Genomic DNA, 18,891 nt, shown 5'->3' with positions numbered 1-18,891 from the left:
TAATCTAGTCTCCTCTGGGCACGTCTTCTCTAAACAAAGTTTATTTTGTTCAATATTTCCCAAACTCATCCCCAATATATTCATGTGTGGGGCCGTCTTAAATTTCTTTGACCAATAAACTTAAAATTAACGACGCGCCATTCCGCTGGGGCTGCATTGTGTTTTAAAAAAGTCAAAGAAAGCAGCGGTATCTGTTTTTAAAAAATTGTCGATCTTTTGATTCAGTATTTAAAAATTTAAGAACAAGATGCGTATTCATGATGAATGTTAATAAAAGACTGGACACGTGTAATTAACATGACTAATTTTTATTGGTCCAAGGAGGAAACATGCGAACCTTCTCCCTCCTCTGACGAGCCCGGCTTTGATAATAATTATTTAACATTGAGTATAAAGTTGACCCATCCACCGAATGGAACAAGGAGATGGGGTGGTAGTGCCTTGAATGATATAGAAAAACAGGCAACAAAAAAGGCGCAGAATCATGGCAATGTCTTTTGTGAGCTTCACCTTTTAACTTTCCATCTCTCTCAGCATCCAAGCCTGAGAATAACAACAAATATACTATATCTCACAGACTCATACTAGCCTCGCCTGTCCCGCTTCTTTCATTACATTCCTTTACAGTGTGTCTTATTTACTCCCTCCACTCTCTTCATCCAATCCATTCCTATCGGCGCCCTCTCTTCTTCTGAGAAGCGCCGCCGTAATGGGTTGTGATGATTATTCCCATCACAGATCTCAATCCTCTCAGCTCCTCCAACCTTCTTCACCATCACCTCCACCGTCATCATCATCATCGGAGTCCAGTTTTCGGGAGCTCGAGGATGCCTTTCTCCAGGTTCATCAATTATCCGCACTTTTCTTCGATGTCTACTAATGGCTGACATTTATTTTTATTAGCTAAGATCAATATCTCATCACTACCATTTCGTTTTCCAATTCTTTTGCAGACTCAAACAAGAATTTGGCTCGGAGAAGTGTTGCAAATAAGATTAGATGAGAATCTCGTTATATCTGAAGTTCTTGCTGATGGAGAATTGCTGTATGTTGCCCACTAATAATTGTCATTTCGCCGTCTTGTGTTTGTGAGGATTAAAACCCAAGAGGAGTTTGAGCAGGAAACTGTCATATTGGCATTTGATGTGCTTCCTAACTAGTTTCATTGGTTTGTAGGTTTCAAGTTTCAAAAGTCGTGTGGAGATTGCTGCTGGCAAAGCATACGGATTTAAGGCACATAAAAGCGTTCCAGCATCTGCCTTTTGCTTCCAAGGAGAACAGTGGCAGATATAGGCCTTATTCTAATGTTGATTCATTTCTGAAGGTAAGTTCCTTTTTCTGATAAATTTTCTTACAAGAAAATATATTGTTGTTGTACGGAGAATTACATGGAAATCAGTAACACCTTACAGCGGAAAACCTGCCAGCCTGCTAATAATAATAATAATGGAAACAACTTATATATAGTTGATAGGAAAAAAAAAATCAACATAAATGTAAATAACAGTGCATTATCATTAGTCCCAAATTAGCAATTTTTCTTGTTATTTCTTGAGTCTATAGAAGGTTGATTGCACGGACAGTGGTGCTGGCATTTCTGATGTGAAGCATGTGGCCTGAGGGCTCATCTGCATTTTTAAGCATGAGCATATGGGTAGACGAGCGTCTAAGTCTTCTTTTGCTTATTTGTGTTTTAATTTCTTGATTCTTAATGCAAACAGATATCTGAGGTGTAACATTTTATAATATGTAGATATGCAAAATCTTGGGATTGACTGGCATAGACCTCTTCTCTCCGTCAGATGTTGTAGAGAAAAGAAATACTCGAAAAGTTTGTATGTGTATACGCTCATTCTCAAAAAAGGCAAGGTCGAAGAATGTAAATGTAAGGCAATTGTTCATACCTATCCATGTAATCAAATCTACTTGATCTTACAGCTTACTATCTTAATTGTCTCATTCGTGCTAAACTTAAGGAGAGTGGTGACAGGTTCCAGATTTTGACGTTGTCTCGTGCACAATAACTATGCCTAAGAATATAGTTGGATGCCTTCGTAGAAACTTAGAGTCGTCTCAGAGTAGCCTTGCAGATTCTCCTACTTATTACATGCGGAAGCAGGCAGAAGCAAAACACAGGCAGGTGTGTCCTTGCTTAATGAATAGCCATCTACATTTATCATACATATTTAGTTATTCTTAATTCTTAACCATGGTGTTTTTGTAGGGTTACTCTCTCGCTGCCTCCCCCACGGACCATGAGACATATTTGGAAGAGTATGATGCCACAGAAATAAATCATGCAGAACTTCGATCTGAGGCTGAGTTTGAACTTTTAAGTTCAGAGGAATCATTGCATCCTTGCTCGGAGAACAAAGAACATGATTGTGGTGTTGCTTGGTCATCATCTCCTCGTGACAATTCACATTTAGATACGAGAGTTAAACATGTTCAAGAAAGTGGCTTTATGGGCTTCGATTATTCTGATCAAAGCTTGTTTGGAGGAAGAGATGCTTTGGAGCAAGTGGCAACCTCAAATCTTGAAGAAGATAACACACCAAATGTACATCACAGTGCCAGTTCTCATGGTTCAAACTCAACCCCAAGGAGTATTGAATATGATAGGGGATATCTTGATATCTGTGACAATATGGAAGTTATGAGAAATTGGTCAATGGAACCAGTCAACTTGAGTAGCAAATTTGATGCGCGGGACAATTTGGAGACCCTTGGGTCTGTTGAAATTCACAATGACAGGATGGATCAGTGGAACCAAATAATCGGATATAAATCGCAGGAAGCAATGGAACATAGGAAAATGGCATATGAGATCGCTTCTAATGCTAATTATTTACTCTCTGTTGAGAAATTTGAGGGCGACAACAATTCTCTATATTCTAATAGTTTTCACGAGTCCGAGGATTTACTGTCATTTCAGTCTTATCTGTCGTCTGAGTTTTGTAAATGGGATCAGAAAGGAAAATGTGCTTTGATATCGCCCAACGATCGTAGAAGCTTTACCTCATCTCTTCCAAAGGTGGGATCCTGTGAGGAAAATACTCCTTGTGCAAGACATAAATCGTCTGAAGTCAAACCCTCTGAGCCAAACGAAGAGGAGGTTGAAGTGAAATTACTCAAATTAGACATTGATGGTGAACAGACAAACAAGGATTGTCAGGTTGTTCTATCCAATGTTGAAGGCGTGGATTACCATGAAAAGTGTCCCTCTAATGAGGAAGACGCTAATGATAATGACACAGGTGACAGAGGTGAGAGAGTATTATATGTGGTAACCGATGAGGATGTATCTCACACACGATCCTGCTTACCAAACGAATGCTCGAAGCTTGAATGCGAAGATGATGATCAAGAATATCAACACGACATGGATCCCACATGCCATTCAAAATATACCATTGAGACGCGTCTTCCGGTAAGATTTGGTCCCATTTCAGGCATGTTTCTGTAAACTCGTAGGTTATATAAAAGTTGAAAATTTCTTTTGATTTTTTTGTCTTGTAGGAAGAAATAACACCAGAAGATGAGAAGGCTTCTGATAATTTGGCTCAGAAAACAGAGGAAAGTGTAGAAAGACCAAGAGGGAAACCTCAAAACAATCTAATGTTAAAATCAGTCTTGGGTGGCACTGCTGCGGTTGGCATGTTGGTCATGTTCTTGCACTTTAGGTTTGTATTGAGCTAGCTTATTGTGGTCGTTAAGGATGATCTGACTCTTGAAGACCTTTGATTTATTTTTTGCTGAACATATTGTATTGTAGGAGGAGCGGCAGAGAAAAAGATCCAGCATCAATTAAGACATCATCCGGTGACACTGCGAAAGCTAAGGTTCAGAAATATCCATCTCAGAAGACGCAAAGGAGAAGTAGAACAGAAGGAGTTTATCCGGCCGAAAAGCTCAAGTTGGGCGGTTAGAATGGGGATCGCTTCTGAGTTTAACGTTGCCGGTTCAATTCTGAGAATTTCAGGCAGTCAGAAAAATCTGTTTTGTTTTTTTGGTCAGTCAGAAAAGTCCTGTTAAAAGTAGTTATCGTGGAGATCGAAATTTCCAACCCCACTCATCTTCAAATACTGTTCCTATCAGAAATGTTTCAAAACAAAATGTACATCCATAAAATATTTCCAACTTCTAAATGAGTTTTGCGAAAGGTTCATATAGAATTTAGATGTTTGTAAATCCACCATTTGACTTTTTTCTCACTTCATTATAATGTGAACCCGCTTTTCTTTATTATTATTTTTTTTGCCAGAGTTATTTCTTGATAGTTGATGCATTACTACAGAAAGAGCCATAATTCAATAATTTAGAAATGAAGTCAATTTTACCACCCATGGTGAAAAAGAAATCAATTTTGTCATCCACTTTATATTCGATTTTAATTAATTAAAATTACTTAATTATTCAAATAATTAAACACATTGATATGGTTGAATCATACCACCAAAAAGAACCATTCAAAGCCACATAATTAATGATGAGTGATGTAAAAAATTTTCCCCCTCATACATCAATAGGTTTTTCCATGTCTTCAGAAGAACATAAATGAAGCTTACACTGTTCTATTTTTTGGTTCAAAATAAATAAGACACAAAACAACTCAAGCGGCGCCCTGCCTTCCTAGACTTGAACAAAACTGCAAGCCATGTTCACTGAAGTCATAGAAAACTCTCCAATAGTTGAGTATGTCAGAGGGGGGAAAAAAAAAATATTAAAATGAACTAACATATTCATTAAAATTGTAAAATATTCTATTCCACGGTGAATCAGCTATCCTTCTCTCAAAATGCTCCGCTCGTGCGAAACAACGAACATAGACTTACACAAGGCATCAAACTCTTGTACATACATATTCAATGATTCTATATTATTCAGATATTACACAATCTATAATGGCCAGCATCTACATCTCTATCAAAAAAAATAAAAAATAGGTTTCGGATTTGGCAGCGTTCGAGGACGATATCAAATCCAAAGCAGCCCATGCAGCAATGCAGAAGGGGACAGGCACAGTATCTTCCCATTGCCTATTCACTATGAAAACACAATCCACTCTGCTTCAACCCATGTGGGCAATGCAATCATATTTCTAGAGCCTATTTTCCCATAAATCTACCCTGGGGCCATAAGTGTTTTGTACAGTGCTTCACCAAAACTGAACTCTCTAATGAAGCCAGGGATACAACAAGTGCAGCCATGAATTGGCCCTCAATGGTTGCAGCACGAATATGGTGTATGTACAAACTATCTGACCATGTCCACTCGGTCAATTACATCCAACGCTCTCTCCTTGTCAATACCAAAATCAATCAATGGAAGCTTAGACGAAATCCTATTAAACGTTGATTCCCTGCTTTTAACTGTTGATGAATGGCTGCAACTCCTTGTCAGCCTGCTGGTCTTCTCCCTTGCAGTATTCATGCTGTCAAAGTCCAAGCTCTTACTGTTCCTCGGATTCGTGTGTTCTTAGTTACTTCTTGCAGCAGCTTTTGTTCATCAATTGTTAGCAACGGAAGTTCAACATCCTTAGGTTGCTTATCTGTCTTTTGCAGGGTAATGGCAACAGCTGGCTTGTACGTGGACTTTGTTTCACCAAAATCGTTGCTAGCCTTACTTTTGATGGCCAGGCGATGAAGCCATAAAAGAAGTTCGATAATGTAACCTTCAACTTTGTCCTTGTCTGCATGGTGAAATGTCTCGATCCGCATCACTTCAGTTTGCGTATTCTTCCGATTTACCTCAGAGCTGCAAGAGCAAAACAATTACTTTAAAAAAAGGGGGAAACAAACAAGTTACAGATGCTATAAAGGAACTGACTTTATACTCACCCAGTGTTTGCCCACTCCCCAACCCAACCAAAACCATGATGCGCCCTGAGTCAATTTTACAGCAATCAAATGCCAAGAAGTTATAATCAGATTATACATGTATTAAATGAACTGATGCTTATGAAATCTTCTTATACAGAGGGAGAGTAATTATTTGAAGAAAAGCAAAACACCATACTTGGCTGTGTTCGTGGCAACTGGAACCAGCCAGTGCAATGTCTTCTCCATTTCATCTTTGATCTCTTTCACAGTCATCTTCGGAATACAAAGGAAAAATAATTAGTAGAGGAGACACGCTTGAGACGGAGTGAACAACTAAGAATAGGAGAAATTGATTTCACAGTAGGTTAAGCATTTCTCATTGGTTTTTAACAACACAAGGATGTATGCTCTGGTGGCAAAAGAAACTTGCAGCATATAAACAAACCTGGTTTGCAACATGAACAGATGGCAATTTGGAACGCAAAGCCAGTTTTACATTAGGAGGCAAGCTCTGATATAATGAATCCCTTGTATTTGCGGGCATAGAACTGGATCGCGCAACCTGCCATCATCGACACAAACACCGCACGGATCTATTTATTGCAGCTAAACAAATATTTCTTGGAAACTAAAGCAGCATGGCACACTACACTAAAATCAGAAAGGTTCCCTAGGATACAGATGTGATCAAATCCTAGCCTGATGTTTTGGTTGTATTGGAGTTTAAAAGATATTAAATTAAAAGAGAATTTTGTGGCTGCCGAGTGCAGTCCAATCCTTTGATGATATGGACAATTCATGCATACTTATCGAGCATTATCAAGGGAATAAAACATAGGATCATCTTCCTAGGCATATAAAACTATCAGGCATCAAAGCATCAGGTAGTTAATTGTTCACATGAATATATCTTTTGAGTCAACAAAACCATCGAATAGAAATCTAGGTTCATAGAATTTTGGATCAAGAAAACTGAGTTATCATGTCATGCTGGGGAAGTGTTTACTAGGAGAAACTGATGGGGAACAAACTAAATCCAATGTTTAAAGGCAATAAGAGATTTCAGTCACTCTTGATTAATAGAACTATCACCTGGCTCGAAGAAAAGGCACATAATAGAATAGAGACCTATAATGGAAAAAATATCTCATAGAAGATAAACTTACAAGGGTATCAATTTGGAGCACTATATTTGCATAGTGCAAAGCAAGGCCTGCAGGACCCAATCTTTGACGACTGCTGCTGTATCCAATTACTGGCTTATGAGGATCTACAGTAGTTTATGGATAAAAAGATTTACAATTAAAAAGAAAAATATTGAATTCGATAAATAGTGTTTCCAAGAGTGACTGATGCGAATAAAACCAGATAATGCTCTCCCTGCTTCCCCCTCAGTCTCTTAACATCTTCACCCCTTCTACCATTGGTTTTCTCCCCTTTTAACTTTTAAATGTTCCAAGAATAATATATTTAGCTCAATATGACTGAGATATGCACAATAGTTAAGATAACATTAACTGAATCATACATGGATTGTTATGATAACAACAGGTATTGATTATAGTTGGATTAAAAACGTTATATGAAATCAGCACAACGGGTTGAAACCAAAGGGTATATACCATCACTGCCAAAGATATTGTTCATCTCCAAATGCAAAAATTGGACAATGTCAACAAGCTTCTCCATAATCTGTAATCCATAAGAATATGAATCATACTGACTAATAGATGAGAGAAACATATTCATCTAAAGTAGCAATCTAAACTCTCAAGTTACCTCCTCCAAACTTCTGGACCAGAGTGACTTTTTCTTCAACTGTTTAACTTGCTTCTTTTGAGTTTTAAGTTCCGCCCTCAAGATTGGAAGGCTATCATCTGTATGTAGGGAGACATTATGGTCAAAAGTTACATATAAAAGATTTTCCTAAGATAATGCTCCATAAAGCCAAACATGTCAATGAGAGTGAATCTGTTCAACTGTATCTTGTATTTTAATTAAACCCTTCAGGCGCTCGATAATATTCTTAAAAAGTCCATGTAATTCTGATTTCAAAAATTGAAACAAAGTCCTCAGAATACTGGCCATTGCATGCCATAAGATTCTAGACATTACAATCTAGGACTCTGCTACTACAGTGAGGAACCAAAAGTAGATGCATTGGCAAGTAGCTACCACGATCTCTTCAACCGTCTATTATTCTTGTATACTATATAGGGATGACAAGCTATGAGAGCCAATGGCAGACTTAGTAGAAATTTTATCAAGAATTTTTTAAAAAAAAAGGGGAAATCGCTGGAGCAGATCAATCTAGTTTACATTTGTTTCAGAGCCCTTGGAGACTCAATTCTTCAACTTAAATGTCATCTTTAATTTTCATAATAGTCATAGTTTCCAAAGGAGTACTAAGAAATCCATAAATCCCCCTGGAAGACCACCAGAAGAAACATTTTAATAAACGCTCAAAACTAAAATGGCAGACCGTCACATACTTAAACAAACAAGACATGAAATAGTTCTTCATTGGTCAGGTAATATTGATGTGAAGACAGTGAAACAGTAAACAACGCAAGAAGGCATCAGCTAGCCAATTACTCAACGGCAGTATTGTCCAAGCTTCAGATATATGAAGCCAATTACTCAACGGCAGTCTTATCCAATTAATCTTCTCTTGACTTCATATTCTTTAGCAAGCCATGCTTCTTCAATAAAAGATTTCTCATCACAAACAAGAGTTGCATATCGTGTCAAAGATAGCATATATGATCACCTTTTTGAGTTGCACCAGAACTATCGTCTTCTTGACGCCTACTAAGATAGTCTTGCTGAAACCTATCCAGCGCATGTAATTCGTGGTATAACTCCTGAGGCAATAAAGAATTATATTAAACTCTTATTGAGGATTATGCCATGCATTAGTAAGGCCCAAGAGAAACATAAATAAAACGCTAACTTGAATAAAGAGCAAAAGCATGTGACAATGAAATCTATTTGAAAACCTTGATTATAAAATTTCATAAAATTGTACAATGTTGAATGTCCCTAGATCATACATACATGAGCATGAACAGACTAAGAAAGACACCACAAGGTGCACAAAATATAGCATCTCCTTCCTCATCTTATTTAATCAGACTATCATATGGAGTACTACATTTAAAATGACTCAAGGAATATCAATTCATCCCCATAATAAGAAGCAAGTCGTACATAAATGATTAAAATATATCACGAAAAGAGTACATACAAGATCCAACCATCATAAATTCGTCTCATTTCAAAAACATTTGTATCATAATGAAATTAAGACGCCCATGGCTTTTGTCCAGGACATATTCCATATCAGTTTCACTTTGCTTCATTACAAGACTTCATATTAATGTGGAACGCAACTCACAATATCTAGTTATATGCATTGACAGATTATACAAAAGGAAACACATTTGTATATATCAATTCCCCATTCACCTTTGCACGTAACTCATGATGCATTTGAAGACATCAACTAGGCTATGATGGAAGTGGAGGAGAGAAGGGGGAAAACACTCTTTGCAACTGATATGTTATATATGTACACGACAAGCAGTTGAAAAGCTTTCAGTCAATTCTAACAAAGTAGATATCAGCTCTGGACTTAATATTTGATATCAAATAAGATGAGGACAATACTCACAGCTGTAAACTGAACCCAAGTCATCAATTGCTGCATCATTGATTCTACCTCATCTGCTGACAGTCTTGGGGCATCTTGTTCTCTGCTGATTCTGTGATACAATAAAATAAGTCAGCACAAGAGAGGGAAACATATGAAAAGCTAAAAATTTCACATGAATTAAGAGAGTACAATTTATATTACTTCTCAAAGTAACGGTCCAAGTTGTGCCATTGAGGATCCTTTGAGCGATTTCCAAAACGGATTACCTCATCAGAAAAAACTTTCAACTCCTCCCTGAAGGCAAACCCAATGATCACTTGCAGATGTCATTACATAATCATAATAAAATCAAAAGAATAATTTAGCTTATTTAGGAACTGAATTCGCCTAAATTCATTGAACTTAACCCCATACTAACCTCTTATCCGTTGCAACAATCCTTCTAAGTTCATCTGAATCTTTTGATACCAAATCTTGCACACCCTTTGAAGGAAGCACCTCTTCGTTTAAATGCCTAACACTTCTTTTGGACAGAGATTGAATAAGACTAGAGCCCTTGACAATAGTGTTTGCAACCTCAAATGCTAAGATAGCAATTTCATTTCCTTTTGTCGCAGTTCCAGAAATAAATCCACTTCCAGCATTTAAATTTGTCATGCTGCTCCCAAGAGTGTCCAAGACATCCACTGCCTTCCCAAATCCAGCTCTTCCTATACGTGAACTCACCTCAGAGACCTGAAACAGAAAATATCTTTGTAGATACCATCAAATATTTCCTACCTTGGTCTTTTTACCAGTCTCCTTTCTTTCAACAAGCCTGCCTACTTACTTAACTTAAAGACATAACAAAACACTAAACTAAATTTGAAACGGTATATATGATGTGAAAAACAAATAAAATAGCCAATTCAAATTGTAACCATTGCAATGAACAGGATGAAAAATGTGAAGTTCAGCCAATATAATGAAATCCTATGCAGTGATTCTGATGAAAGTGGATGGATGTTGGTTAGTACAGATCGTCGGGCTTGGAAGCATGCCAAAATTTTCTAGACAGCAATAAGTTAATAGGAAAGACACGGTTGGCGTTTTCAAACCTATTCTGCTATAGAGTGATCAACAGATTCTTCAAACAATCCAATGGACTCATTCTCAGAGTTCAATATTCATTATCATTAGGGCTTTAGTTTTCTTCTCCTTTTCTTAAATAGGCGCCTGTTGATGTTTTATTGTAAAATATCTGGAACTATTCATTAAGCAGTCCCTCGAAAAATTGGGGTGAATGTACATGAGCTGTTGGCCTTGTTTTGAGTTCCCACCAGCAAAACGCCTTGCCAACCAGTCAGCTTATTGCAAGAGATGTTATCATTAATGGGCTTCCCTTGACAGGATAAACTAACGATCGTGCTCATCATATAAAAAATTGCTTAGGACTTCCATTTTTTCAAAATAATGATCCTGCTTTCTGATTGAATTCTCGAAAACTAACTAGATTTTCATCGACATGCGATTTATAGGTGGAAGGTAAAAATTCTAAAAATGTGCATAGTTACGACAAATTAATCCGAACTCTCAACATAAATCACTGTGATCTGTAGACAGATCCACCACTCAGTAGCCCAGCTCGGGCGCATAAATAGTAAGAACGAATTAGTCAAAGGGTTGAGCATTTGAAGTGGACCATAATGAACCAACCTTTGCCACAGCAGCCTGTCTTGATTTAACTGACCTAGACTTGTGAGGAAAAGGATGAGTAAAGCGTGGGATTCCATCATAGAAATCATCTGGACTAGTGCCTGCATCTGTGCCTCGAATTTCACCATGTTCTTGCACATCCTTCTCCATTTTTTCACATATATGAGGTGCAGTAGTGAAATCACTCTGCACGCTGGACTGACCATTCTTACCAGATTTGTGATTCACAAAATTTTCATCGGTCTTAGCAAATACCTTGTCCTCGTTGGCGGACCTCGAACAAATCCCTCCCATAGTTTCAGATAACCAAACGAAAAACTCAATCGCTGTACCCCCTGACATGTACTCAAAGAATCAGCTCCGATAACACCCCGCCCATGTCTTGAATTAACAGAGAAAAGCCATTATTTTTCTCTCCAGCTTGTAGTCAATGCTATGGTGGTACAAGTAGAACAACCAGAAACAAACACGGATAAAAGAATATCGGAACTCGGAGGTGAAAGACACTGGGGGGAAATTCCAGATTCCAAAACGCAAGAGAGTAGAAAAAAAGGGTTTTGTTTTTTGGGAGGCTTATGGGACTTATGGGATTAGGATGGGACAAAAGCTTGAAAATTGAGGAAGTTAAAGTCCACACTCAACCTCCCTTTGAGCGCCAAGAAGGTAATAATAATATAATAACAACGACAATTGCAATTGCTTTTTGCTAGAGTCTTACAAACATCTACTTAGCAAAAAGCTAAATTTGAACATGTCAAACTAATACTATTTCGGAGAGAGTGAATTGAGCGATGGTTATGTAAAGTCGAAAACTTTGCTTTGGTTAATAATGAGGATAGAGGAAGAAGATCAAAGTAATGAGGGTTGGGGGAGGTAGGCTAAGAAGTTAAGAGAAGCTGAAGAAGCCGCCCGGGGCTCTCCTTTGCCTGATGCTCCAGACAAACAAGACTACCGCCTTTGACCGGCAACACGGAATTGGTCGTATTCAACTTTCTTCGTTGACCATCCCACTTGTCCTCTGTATTTTTATGCGTGTTCTTGCATTTTAATGATTTTTTCTAAATTTATTTTAATATTTAAATCACCAACTAGTGCATTTGAGGATGATACACAAGCTTTGTAAACACTCAAACAATTTCATTCTTATTTGAAATAAACAAGTTAAGAGTGTCTCTTTCATTGCTCAAAACATGTCATTATTTGGACCGTTTCATTTTGTAACCCTCAATTTATCTAGGGTTAAGGTGCGCCCAACACCCCGAACTATTTACCCAGGTGCGTCCAGTGGCCTAAAGTAATTTTGGATGCATTCAGTGTCCTAAACTAATTAAAATGGTGCGTCCATATTCCAGGCTAACAGAAATGTTATGTTTAACTGTTACTTTCCTGACTCAACTTAAAGTTGACCCCATATATTCTACATGGCAGACACATGGGCACCTGATGTGTATTATTCTTACTCAAAAGTCAATTTATTTAGAAGAAGATGAAGGAAATAAATTCAATTTTGAGTAAGAATAATACACATCAGGTGCCCATGTGTCTGCCATGTAGAATATATGGGGTCAACTTTAAGTTGAGTCAGGAAAATAACAGTTAAACATAACATTTCTGTTAGCCTGGGATATGGATGCACCATTTTAATTAGTTTAGGACACTGAATGCATCCAAAATTACTTTAGGCCACTGGACGCACCTAGGTAAATAGTTCAGGATGCTGGGCGCACCTTAGCCTATTTATCCAATAGAGAGTTAAATAAAAAGCATTCTTTTTAATCGTTTTCCATCATGCATACCAAATTGTAAGTTGCAAAACATTGCTTTTCATCCGTTCAGGCTCAAACTCTGATTATACTATTCTTAAGGTAATCCATTTGTAGCTGTTCTTACCCGGTTTCAGGATAATCCTTATCCTAAGCATACTTAGTGAGTAATTATTGCATTTCCGTTATAAATTTATTATAAACCTCAAAAGGGGGAAAAATAAAGGGAAGATGCCCGACGATGCCTTCAGCTCTTCGTAACGGGCACATGTGATGAAGACATCGTATTAAAAAACATAAAATAAATCTCGAGTATCTTTCGCCCACAGATGCATCACTTGGCATTTAATTTGGAAGAACTTTGAAAACCCAGCCACCTAGGTTGGTAATACATCACAGGGTAGAGTACTACTATTTTTTGTGCATACAAATCTACGAGTCTTTATTTTATTCATAATTTTTTTAAAAATTTGTTCCATACACATAAAATATATTTGCCATGAAATCGCTCTGGTCTGTGATTGGGGTTTTTTTTGGGGGTAATCTGTAAGTGCAGTCAACCAATGATGGCCCAAGTGTAAAAACGGCCACCATATATGAAAAGGTTGCTCAGTGGAAGAAATAGATTTAAAATTTAAAATTGAAGGTTTATTTAAATAATGGGAATGACTCGTGAAACTCGGGTAAGAGAGACAGAGAGGGAGAGGGAGAGGGAGAGCGAGAGCGAGAGCGAGAGCGATCCATGATATTAATATTTAAATGCTCTTCGCATCTTATTACTATGCTGAAACCGTAAATACTTAGCGCGCAGGTAGCTTGATAATCTCTTGGGAGAAAAAGGCAGCTTCACAATCTCATTAGGCATTTTTATCTTTGAGACGTCCTCAAAAGTCAAAACCATCACAATTATTGTAGCGAAAACAAAAAAGCTGGCCATAAGTTCTTTCTTTCTTTTGTTGTCCAATCTGAGAATAAGTTCGCCACCCGCCGGAACCATGTCCAACGGAGCAAATCCCAAGGAAATATGACAAATTTTAAATTTAGAAAAATTACACTCAGGTCTCACATAAAACAATTAATTCATAAAAAATCTTTCAAAATCCTAAAATGATTCCTAAATCCTTGAGACATGTGTGTAATAAATTCTAATTGTGAAATTACCTATTCATCCCTACTAATTTGAACACAATGTAATTCATTTACAACCTTAACAGTGATTGTTGACAACTAAAGGAGAAGTGGTTAACAATCTCTGGAATGCCCTTGGTATTTCACAGAGTAAGTTGTTAAGAGTACTGTCGAAGTTGTCAACTACTTCTTCTCAGACTGTCAACAGCCACCGTTGAGGTTGTAAATGAATTGCTATAATAAAATCAGTCAGGATTAGTAAGTAATTTCATGATTATAATTTATTACACATAGATTTTTGGGGATTTAGGAATCATTTCGGAACTTTTAGAAACTTTTTCTGAATTAATTATCTTATATGAGACTTGAGTGTAATTTTCCCCTTAAATGTTGCCTCATCACCCGTCACTTGCCAATTGTTTATAGTTATAGCTACTGTTCTGAATCAATTGAAGGGGAGTGGAGCCAAAGAAATTGCCCGAAGATGTTAAATTACCTAATTGGCCTTGCTGACGCGAGGGGAGAGCCCCATTGGTTTGTTCTTACATGCTAAAGAGCAAAAAAGGCGGAAGAATGGCAGGTGGGTCGAGGTCAGAGACGAACCCATCAAAACGAAACCCCATAACGGCGATGTTAGATAGATACTGTAAGTGTAAGTAAACCCCGTAGCGTAGGGGGAGGAATTAGGAGCTGCATCAAGGAACCGAGAAGGATTTCTCATTCATTTTCAGTTTCACTAGTAATATTGGCTCAAATTACTTGCTTAACTTACTTATCATTAGTGTTCTGGGGAATCAAGGAGCTTCTGTTACTGTCATCTTCCCCGTTTTTTCTCGCCGAATGAAATTACAGAGCGACGCGCAACATAGATGTACTCGAGTAATTTGAAGGGGTTTATTTTGGCTGTCGTTTCCAGTGCTTTCATCGGCTCCAGCTTCATTATCAAGAAGAAGGGTCTCCAACGGGCCGGGGCGCACGGCCCTTCAGCCAGTGAGCGTTCTGCAATCTGAGAAGTTGCTTCTTCGCTTTGCGAGGGTTGTTACAATTTATTATTTTTTAGTCGTTGTTTGACATTCAGTTCTTGTAGGTGTTGGAGGATATGGTTATCTGCGAGAACCTCTCTGGTGGATCGGCATGATTACCAGTGAGTAGTTCTCTATGTTGCATTCTCTGCAATGTTTGGTTTTCTCGCTCAAAATATTTGCTTTTAGCACATTCCAACCTTTTTTTTATTTTTTTTGGGTTGGGGAATTGTTCGCAGTGATTGCGGGAGAGATAGCTAATTTTGTGGCATACATTTACGCTCCTGCTGTGCTTGTGACGCCACTTGGTGCTTTAAGTATTATTATTAGGTAAAAGTTCATTTCTAGTAAGTGGTTGCTTCTTTGATCGTTTTCTCTTTGCACATTTCCCTATGATAAACCATGTAATGTTGTGGAAATGAATAGTGCGATCTTAGCACATTTCATGTTGAACGAGAAGCTGCAGAAAATGGGCATGCTGGGGTGCCTTCTATGCATAGTGGGATCCGTTGTAGTTGTTCTCCATGCACCTGAAGAGAAGTCCATTAGTTCGGTTCTTGAAATTTGGGATTTGGCCACTCAACCAGGTATGCTGATTGGGCCTGATTGGCATTCACTATGAAGTGCGTGCATGCTTTATGGAATTATATTGACAAGTACATTCTATTTTGGCATCCAGCATTCCTCTTGTATACGGCCTCAGCAATAGCTGTAGCACTGGTGTTGATTTTATACTGTGCTCCCCGCTATGGCCAAACTAATATTTTGGTTTACATTGGAACATGCTCTGTAATTGGATCACTGACAGTAAGTGACGCTATTAGATACCATGTCAATATTGAAAGACACGACATTTTTGTGAGATTGCGGTCATGTGTTGCTTACTGCCTTTTGTTTTTCATTTTTGACATGTTATTTCACAGGTTATGAGTATAAAAGCGATTGGCATTGCAATAGAACTTACATTAGAGGGCATAAACCAGGCTGTATACTACCAGACATGGATTTTTGCAATGGTCGCTATTACTTGCATCATTGTGCAATTAAATTATCTTAATATGGTCAGTATCTTGCAGTACACAGTACTCTTTTCCCCCCTTAAAAATACTCGTGGACATATCTTTTGCATTGTGACGTCCACTGTGAAAGATCAGCTTCCTTCTTTTAGATGCTTCTCTATATTTTAGGTGCATATCCCCAGTGCCAAAAATTGCTTGGAGCGTGTTAGGTTGCTAATTTTCTGCCCTGGATATTTTATGGTTAACACTTGTTCCTTTTATTATCAATGATGGTTCACAAGAACAAGGGTCAAACTTGCAACTGATGACAGATGGCAACCTTGTGAATCCTGTACTATCGTTTAGGTTTTTGACGGTATTCATTGTCTAGACTTGTGACGTCAATTTTTATTTAAAAAAATGTAGGAAAACCCTGAATCAAATATTTCTAAAGCAAAAACCCATTGCAAAGAATTATTAGTTTCCAAGATGCAAAATCTGGGTATTCGATATGTAAATCTTTGCCTAGAAAACATCCATGTGATTCTTGTGCTGAAGCCCGATAAAGATGGTAATCACAATGTCCTGAATTTTTAATTCATTGACGAGACTTGTTGCCACCCTTTTTTATTGCCATTTTCGTTGTATTTGATATTCAGTGTGTACGTCATCAGTGGTTAACAATTGCATTGTTGCAGGCATTGGATACTTTTAACACGTCAGTTGTGTCTCCTATCTATTATGCCCTGTTCACATCTTTCACAATATTAGCCAGTGCAATCATGTTTAAGGTTGGTATTTTGCAGAAATGCAATGAGAGAAAGTGTGTCAGGCAAGGAAACGTTTTATGGTTCGACCATCTGGTATAATCCTGTTTTCTGTACTATTATCATTTAGGACTATTCTGGTCAAAGTGCAAGCAGTATCGTATCAGAGCTGTGTGGTTTCATCACTATTTTATCTGGAACAGCAGTATTACATAGTACAAGGGAGCCAGATCCTCCAATAACAGGTAATGCCTCTTGCACTTCAGTTTGTAGGGTTTGGATGATTTAATCTTTCATAAATATATGTATTAATTCTTTATTAAGAGTATATATGCACAGAGCACCCTACAATTGCTTGGTTTGACCTGTGAAATGCTGTGGGCGAGGCTAAAACTTAATTTAAATTTTAGATAATTTGAAAACATAAATTATATTTTCTGTTCAAAGAGCATTTGCATCATTTTGACGAATAAGTGGTCATACATTTCATAGAATGAAAGATGATTTTTTTCTCAAAAAATTTGAGTAAAAACAGCAAATATAATAAAGAATAGGAAGAAAATGCTGGCAAACTTTTAAGCTTGGCAAAAAAGAGGGAAGCAACATGTTCTAGGTGGGGCCATAACATTCATAAGAATATATTATTATTAGCTGAATGATCAAAATTATATCAGCTCACAAGGTGACTGGTGGGAGACATTCTAAATAATTTAATTGTGTCTTACATGCTCGCATCACTTAAAATTAGTGAGCGGTATGAGTGGTTGGTTTCCAAGTCTTGTGCACTCATCTAATCATTTAGTCACTATTATGTTCAGCAATGCAAACACCTCTGACCCATTTCTTTCCAGGAAATGTAAATAGGATATTTTTTCTACATCTGCTTTAAGCACCTAGGTTTTGTTTAAAACACCTCATTTGTGTGAGAACTGGCGGCAAAAGGACAATTGCTTCGATGGCCTATGCATTTACATTGCTTCTTGGCTAATATGAAACTGTGGTTAGTTTTGTATTGGACACTATTGCAACCAAGTCTCCATGTTTGTAGGTGAAAAAACCTGGTGCACTTCGGAGTTCCGATATTTAGAGTCTAATTTCTTTGCCTTTGTCATCTGTCTTCTTTTTTAGTTTTTTTATTGCAAAAAAGGGAAAACAAGTTTCTGATTATTTAGGACATGCAGATTTATACACACCATTGTCTCCTAAAGTGTCATGGTATATCCATGACGGTGCTGAGTCTTGGAAGCCGGAGGAAGATGCACCACCGTTCAATTTAGCCAAAATCATGCGGCAAGATCATTTCAAGTGATAGAAGGGACTCAAACGAAATCAGATTAGTCCCCTGGTGTCCTGCCATTGAGTTATGCGGGCCATCCTGTTTCACTTGTTTATTTTAAGCAACTGAAGCGTGCCATTATTGATACAGAGTTCGGCTTTGCTCCAGTTCCACTATTTGGTTGGGCAGGAGTTGCAAGAGATTCATCAACATTGTGCAGCCAGAGAGGAGAGATTTCTTCCTTTTTCTTAGATTTTCTTTTTTTTGAAATTTCTGGTAGATATTCACAAGCCTGAGCCCTGTTCTTCATCTTAAGTTTGCATTCATTTTACTCTTTGAGTTGAGTCCGCCCCCGGCTGTTTTTTGTCCCCTCTTGTGGCTTCCGTCTTCTTCTTCTTCTTTTTTAAATCTTTATTTTTTAACTTTCAGGGTTTACAGCTAATTTATTTGCGCAATGAAGATGAGTACGGGTTTTTTTGGGCCCCTTAAACCTGCGTCCAGGCTCTGGTTTGGTCCAGTGAACTGCTGGGTGCTTACCCATATAACGTTTATCCTTGTGATGTTAATTATTTGATTAGAGCTTCAATATTATTGGCCAGATGCTTGTCATTGGTCCCCGTATGTGTTACACTTCCATTCTTGAGCCTATTTTCCGGCGTATTGTTGAATGCGTTTTTAATTTTGTTCTGTTGGCCCGAAGTTGTAATCCTCCACTAAAAGCCCTGTTTTAAGTGTTTATATGATTTTATCTGTATGGATATAACC

At 37.7% G+C, this 18,891-nt stretch overlaps 2 protein-coding genes and 1 pseudogene across 3 annotated transcripts; 2 read left to right on the top strand and 1 right to left on the bottom strand.

Moving 5' to 3' along the window:
- Positions 1 to 432: 432 nt before the first annotated feature.
- LOC114724001 (uncharacterized) lies at positions 433 to 4,248 on the top strand. Its single transcript, XM_028910272.1, has 8 exons — positions 433 to 841; positions 954 to 1,045; positions 1,177 to 1,324; positions 1,754 to 1,885; positions 1,991 to 2,140; positions 2,225 to 3,430; positions 3,520 to 3,683; positions 3,776 to 4,248. Exons 1-8 carry the CDS (start codon positions 710 to 712, stop codon positions 3,927 to 3,929), a joined length of 2,178 nt encoding a protein of 725 aa, XP_028766105.1. The 5' UTR covers positions 433 to 709; the 3' UTR covers positions 3,930 to 4,248.
- Positions 4,249 to 4,745: 497 nt separating this feature from the next.
- Positions 4,746 to 11,752, bottom strand: LOC114724009 (uncharacterized; annotated as a pseudogene).
- A 2,759-nt stretch (positions 11,753 to 14,511) lies between these two features.
- LOC114724013 (probable magnesium transporter NIPA6) lies at positions 14,512 to 18,760 on the top strand. Of its 2 annotated transcripts, none has more exons than XM_028910286.1 (9): positions 14,512 to 15,053; positions 15,151 to 15,207; positions 15,325 to 15,415; positions 15,512 to 15,672; positions 15,765 to 15,892; positions 16,009 to 16,146; positions 16,782 to 16,874; positions 16,981 to 17,095; positions 18,032 to 18,760. In XM_028910286.1, the coding sequence occupies exons 1-9, from the start codon at positions 14,933 to 14,935 to the stop codon at positions 18,157 to 18,159; spliced, it is 1,032 nt and encodes a 343-aa protein (XP_028766119.1). In that variant the 5' UTR covers positions 14,512 to 14,932; the 3' UTR covers positions 18,160 to 18,760. The 2 variants fall into 2 exon arrangements, with proteins under 2 accessions (XP_028766119.1, XP_028766120.1); XM_028910287.1 differs by having other exon boundaries at positions 15,000 to 15,076.
- Positions 18,761 to 18,891: the final 131 nt, after the last annotated feature.

This window comes from Neltuma alba, unplaced genomic scaffold (assembly GCF_004799145.2).
Source record: "Neltuma alba isolate B1F8T4 unplaced genomic scaffold, ASM479914v2 tig00012164_pilon, whole genome shotgun sequence".
Taxonomy (NCBI): domain Eukaryota; kingdom Viridiplantae; phylum Streptophyta; class Magnoliopsida; order Fabales; family Fabaceae; genus Neltuma; species Neltuma alba.
This window is presented reverse-complemented; position numbering and strand designations above follow the sequence as displayed.